Source organism: Antrostomus carolinensis, unplaced genomic scaffold (genome assembly GCF_000700745.2).
Source record: "Antrostomus carolinensis isolate BGI_N321 unplaced genomic scaffold, ASM70074v2 scaffold11378, whole genome shotgun sequence".
Lineage (NCBI taxonomy): Eukaryota > Metazoa > Chordata > Aves > Caprimulgiformes > Caprimulgidae > Antrostomus > Antrostomus carolinensis.
Genome location: NW_010330972.1, coordinates 13316 through 19306, shown reverse-complemented (window position 1 = coordinate 19306; position 5991 = coordinate 13316). Strand labels below are relative to the sequence as shown.

The 5991-nt window shown below is 43.1% G+C and overlaps 1 protein-coding gene across 1 annotated transcript in view; it reads left to right on the top strand.

Moving 5' to 3' along the window:
* The window catches only part of LOC104528923 (leucine-rich repeat-containing protein 7-like), a gene marked incomplete at its 3' end in the record, with an annotated part of 31886 nt that overhangs the window by 18322 nt on the left and 7573 nt on the right, over nt 1–5991 (top strand). The window contains exon 8 of the mRNA XM_010173081.2: nt 4680–4749. Coding sequence (XP_010171383.2) covers nt 4680–4749 — 70 coding nt within the window. The remainder of the gene's footprint in view (nt 1–4679; nt 4750–5991) is intronic.

Below are 5991 nucleotides of genomic sequence, written 5' to 3'. Positions count from 1 at the left end.
GCCTCTCCTCACACCCTTCCCCTCTAAACCCTTCCCCAATGTTGTGTCCCTCCTCTGGACACTCTCCAGCAGCTTTAGATCCTTTTTCTCCTGTGGTGCCCAAACTGCCCCCAGTGCTGGAGGTGAGGCTGCCCCAGTGCAGAGCAGAGCGGGACCATCCCCTCCCTCTCCCGGCTCGCAGTGCAGGGCTGGGTGCCCCCCAGGATTACTGTCATTACTGACTGTGAGGGCTGTTGCTGGGCTGAGAGAGTGAGGAGGTGGCTCACTGCTGGGAGGAGGCGGTGTGGGTGGTAAGAGCAGACCAGGGTCCCTGACCAAGCCGACCTGACAGCTGGATGCCACCCAAAGAGCAGTCCTGCCCCACCTTCCTTTTTCCCCACTGCCCAGGTACAAGGTAGCATTGGGATTTCCATTGTGGACCAGCATTCCCATGATGTGCTGTTCCTTGGGGTGGAATGTCTCAGTTGCTGTCCTTCCCATTCCCCCTTCAGTGCTGGCTGGTGGCCCTGCATCCACCCTTGTGCTTGCTCAGAGCTCACTGGGCCAGTCCCTGAGCTGATTTATCTCACTGAAAATGGAAGAAGCTGTCGTTCTTCTTGCCGTGTTCATTTTGTGACACTCCTCACGGTTCATTTGCTCACCATGGAGTATGGTGAACACCAAAGCTAGCTGAAGATTAACAGTGTCTGTGCACCAAAGCAGGCCTGGGGAGGGCAGGGGAATGGGACCTTTGCCTGTTGGGGTGGGCAGCTCTTCTCTCAAGTCAACCTGAAAACCTGTAGAGCAAGTTGTAAGCATTGTAGAACTAGTGGGAGAACATGGTCTGGACTAGGAGAGATCGGAACTGACTCAGCTGTAGACCTTCAACCTTTAAACCGGCTTGAGTTGTCTCATGTGCTTTTCTTGAGGGGTTTGAGGAGTAAGTTTTTCCTCCTTTGTGGATATCAGTTCCAGCTGAGGTTATGTTGCCCTGCTGAGACATTGTGATAATGCTTTTGTTATGGAACTTCACACCTTAATGAGACTAAAAAGTTTCAACATTTTGGCACCAAAGACTTTGGACAAAGTTCAAATACCATCTTAATGCTGAATTTCTTGATTTTTATTTTTTACTTTACTGTTTTCCTCTTTTCACAATAATATTAATCTTAAGGCAACATCCAGGCTTCCTTTGAATGAGTCCCCATGTACCTGCTAATGAGGACACCTCTGATGTCTACAGCTGTGACTAGATGGTACACTTGTGTATCCGTTAGCCTCTTCCATCATGGCCTTTCTTCTGTTTACTTTCTCAGCTGGTAGCTGGGCTACTCAAGTGTTTATTGAGAGATGCCCTTTTGCCACCAAAAATGTTCATTCTGGGCATGTTCCTCATGGCTCAGGGAGCAGGCTCTGGATCAAGGCATGTAGAGTAGAAGGATATTGGTGGCTTTCAACTTGCCTTGCAAGAGTGCATGGAAAATTTCCAGTCTGCTGTCTGAATGGTCATGGAGTGATGGACAACTGTGGTGTAGCGTGTAAAGAGGAAAAGAGGAGCTCTCCCTCTTTGCTCTGTCTGGAGCTTGTCTGGCTGTGAAAGTCAGAAATGTTTTGGGAGATTTGGTCTAAAATCCTGACGGGATGTCTTTCAGGAAAGAGGCAAACCTGACCTAGATCTCTGTCGCTCAGTCTAACAGGAATCTCAAATTTTTGTGAGCTGACACATTTAGCTCAAAGGTGGTTCAGTGTTTGGAGTCCCTTGCTAGTGCATTTTTAATACTATGGTTTCAACTCCTGCAGGCTTTCACTCTTGTTCCATGTCTTCTGAAGGCTCTTATTGCTGTAAGATGGACCTTGTTGATCTTGATTGACCAGAAGCTGGTTTATTTTCAGGACTGCCTTCAAATATTCATGTTAGAATTCCATTTTTTCCAGGGAATTAGACTCCAGCTCTTCTTTCCCATTCCATACACTGTAGGACTATGTACTTCTCATCTCCATAGTTGGGAGGCCTCCTTTCTTTTACCTTTTCAACCCTGTTACAGGCTCTTCATCCCTGGGAAATGTGATAATTTGGTTGTCTCTACAGAATAAAGGGCAATGATGGATTGAATCCTGACTTGCTATCAGATTGCAAAGGTGGAGTTTAATGAGGGCTAGTGTGCATCTGACCAGGGCTTAGGTGGCTTCATCCTCTGCAGTCAGGAAAGTTTTGATTCCAGATACTTGCAATGCAGCTGCCTGGAGTAGATTCACCTTTACCTTTGCCAGGTCTAACGCTGTCTCCAGAGCTTCAAGAGCCTATGCAGCATTTGATAAAGTAGTTGTGCAGTTACTACTTGCATGAAAGATACCAAGACCTCCACCACGTAATGAGTCACTGGGGGTAGCTGCTTGGATTCAGTCACTGTTAAGAGTGCACATGGGATTCGTTCAAAGAAAAAAAAAGATGTCTTTCTTACCAGTAACCGGTGTTCTTCACAGTGTGTAGTCCACATATACATTTGTCTTCCATCTGCTTCTCCTCTCTCCTCAGAGTCCTTCCAGGTATGAGTCCTGTGATTGAGAGGTAGAATTGTTAGAATGTACATTTGGGCTACACTTCTCAAAGAGCATCGGTTACTGGTAAGTAACCTTTCTTTTAGTTTTAGATTGTTCTTAAAGCAGAGCTGAAAGGGTCATCACCTTTTTGTGTTCGCGCTGCTTCTGCTTCTGTCCTGGGGTCAGAACTCAGTTGCTGCTCTGAATCTCACCCACAGAAGTTAGATGAGAAAAGGTCTGAAGTTTACATGATCCATTAAAAAAAGACTGTTCCCTGGTGTACCTTTTCTTTTTCTGTGTAGTTATTTAATTTACAATATTCCTCTTTGCCAAAGAGCTCGTTACTTCTGGCCATGAATATCTGCAAGTGCTTTTGTGAACAGTTACATTAATGGGTTTAATATGAATCATGTTATTTTAAACTTTTCAAAAGATTTCCAATTTAAACTTTCACACTCTGAAAACCCTGTTATAATAAATTTACTGAGACTTACCTCGAAGAACTATCACAAATACCAACTATCTCTGGGCTTGACCGGCAGACTGGTAACACTGCTTGTTGTGATTAACTTTCAACATGTTTTGACATGAATTCTGTTCAGCCTGGAGAAGAGAAGGCTCCGGGGAGACCTTCTAGTGGCCTCCCAGTACCTGAAGGGGCTCCAGGAAGGCTGGGGAGGGACTTTGGCCAAGGGCAGGGAGTGACAGAACAAGGGATGATGGCTTGAAAGTGGCAGAGGGGAGATGGAGCTGAGATGTGAGGAAGAAATTCTTTGGTGTGAGGGTGGTGAGACAGTGTCCCAGGTTGGCCAGAGAAGCTGTGGCTGCTCCTCCCTGGAAGTGTTCTTGGCCAGGCTGGATGAGGCTTTGAGCAACCTGGTCTAGTGGAAGGTGTCCCTGCTGATGGCAGGGGGGTTGGAACTGGAGGAGCTTTGAGATCCCTCCCAACCCAAACCAGTCTATGATTCTATGATTTTAGGTAAGTAATTTTAGTTTAAGATATTCTTATTAAAATCTTGAAAACACTTTCTGAAGTAACACAATTTTTAATGGTAATGACTTTATGGCAAAAATACATCTAAAGTAATTCCATATGCACTTCCATAGAGGTGGTGGTGCAAAACCTTGGGAGGTGCCTGTCTCCCAGGAATCCAGATGGATTTTTAATGTGAAGAAGAGTGTAGGAGTAGTGTTGGTTATTTGTTCTAGAGGGGCAATGGATTCTCCTGCTGAGGCCGTGCAGGTGGAGCACCTGCCAGAGGATTGCCTGTCTTTGTGTGAGGTGTGAGTGAACGTATCTGTAAGAGCCTTTCCATGGGGGGAGATTGTCTGACTCTCTCAGAAAAGGGCTTTTCCTCTTTTATTTTTGATAAATCCCATTTAGCTTTTGTCTTGTAGACCGTCCTTAGGTCAGTCCATTTCTTCCTACGGTCCTCCAGCTCCTTAATTTCTGTGACACAAAGATGGGAGAATGTCAGTATGTGGTCAGGACAGCCCTCTTGTGCTGGTACAGACTGAAAAGGAAGAATAATATGTTCAGAATTAGTGGGGAAAAAACAGGAATGAAGTTCCCACAAGTATCTAGTCATCATTTCCCCATTCCCACATTCAAATCACTTTTAGGAAATGTGTTTACCTGTATAATTAAGACACTATTTTTTTTCTGTTTAATTTATTTTTATCATTTAAATTCACTATGAATATTTATGTTATTTTTTTTCCCTAACATTTCTGCAAAAATGCATTTTCAGTAATCTTAGAGTGTTTCTGTTCTAAAACTTAAATGTCCAATGACAGGATTTGTATTAGCTACACTGAAAACTGTTAGGTCTTTCCTATCATTCTCCCTGGGACCAACATTTTTGCTATTTTCTGTGTTAGAAGCTGTAACTTTGATTGCATTATAGACAAGGTAAAATATCACTATCTTCTTAGCACCTTTAGGGTATGATGTCAGTAGCTTTAGATTCCAGATGTCACTCTTAATGTTGAATACCCATAATAAAATTGTATATTTTAGTTAAAAGTGAGAGAAAATAAAGTTATGAAATTATATCAGTTTCAATGTGATCAAGAGAAACATGCTACGTACAAATTTTTAACAGAAGCTGTTCTGCAAATGAAGGTTTTTCATGTTGTTTCAATATTATCATTTACAGGTTAAAGAATTTACCCTTCACTTTTACTAAACTTAAAGAACTTGCAGCTTTGTGGCTTTCTGACAACCAGGTAATGACTTTTAATATTTATATTTTCTTTAATATCTGGGGGTTTTGGCAAGGGCTGAAATGAAGCCTATCATTTAATACATGATTGTGTTAATTTAGTACATCTACTACTAATGTAGGAGAATTTTAGAAGTGTTTGCTCCCAGTCCAGCTTTATGCTTTCATGTCAAGGTGTAGGTTCTTCTGGCTGTCATTAATTAACTTGGTCAGATCACCTTTGCAGGGTTTGGCTGAGCTTCTATATCCTTCCAAAAGTAGTAAATAAAGGCTAAAAGTATGAAGAGAATATTTTTAAAATAGAAATGCAGGAGGTAAGACTTTGTTATCAAAGTTGTTATTAGCTTACCCCATCCTTTACTCCATCTGTGCCTCCACTCTTGTCTTCCCTTGCCCATCCTTCCATCCCTGCATATGCTGAACTCCTTTAAAGACAGTGGGAGTCCAAACATGTCAAGGATGCACAAGGACTCTCAGTCTTGTTTTGGAGAAAACTCATTTAAGTTGCCCAGAGAAGCTGTGTCTGCTCCTCCCTGGAAGTGTTCTCGGCCAGGCTGGATGAGGCTTTGAGCAACCTGGTCTAGTGGAAGGTGTCCCTGCTGCTGGCAGGGGGGTTGGGACTGGATGAGCTTTGAGGTCCCTTCCAACCCAAACCATTCTATGATTCTATGATAAATTCCTTTTAAATTTACCTGTGCCTTTCTTTGTTCCACGAGGTTTGGTTTCACTGCTATATATTCTTTACAATTCTATTTTAAAACAAATTATGTAACATGAACAGTGACAAATGCACCAGTTCAACCAGCATCTGAACACTAAAATAAGTCTCGATCCTTTCCAAGACTGGTGGATAGAATCAGTTTGCACTTCTGTAATTTAACTCTAAATGGAAAAAAAAACCCCTCAATTTGCACACAGTTAGAAATGTTCAGCATACAGAACGGGTTTTAATAATGTCAATAAATTCTCATCATCTCGTCTTTCTCACTTTGCAATAATGCCCATGGTCAGATATGATACCTCTTTAACTGAAGTTGATGAGGATAATTCTTCAGGGGCCAATTATCATGCTACTGGTAATTAATCCATCCTTATCTCCGTATGGAGAAGCCAGAGGGACTCGGGTGCTGCAGCCCCTGTGCTCAGCGCTGCTGCTGGCAGAACCACTCCGAGCAGAGCTGGTGGACGGGCACAGCCCAGCAAAAGGGGTCGTTCCTGTGACAAGATGCTGGATAAAATTCCTGCT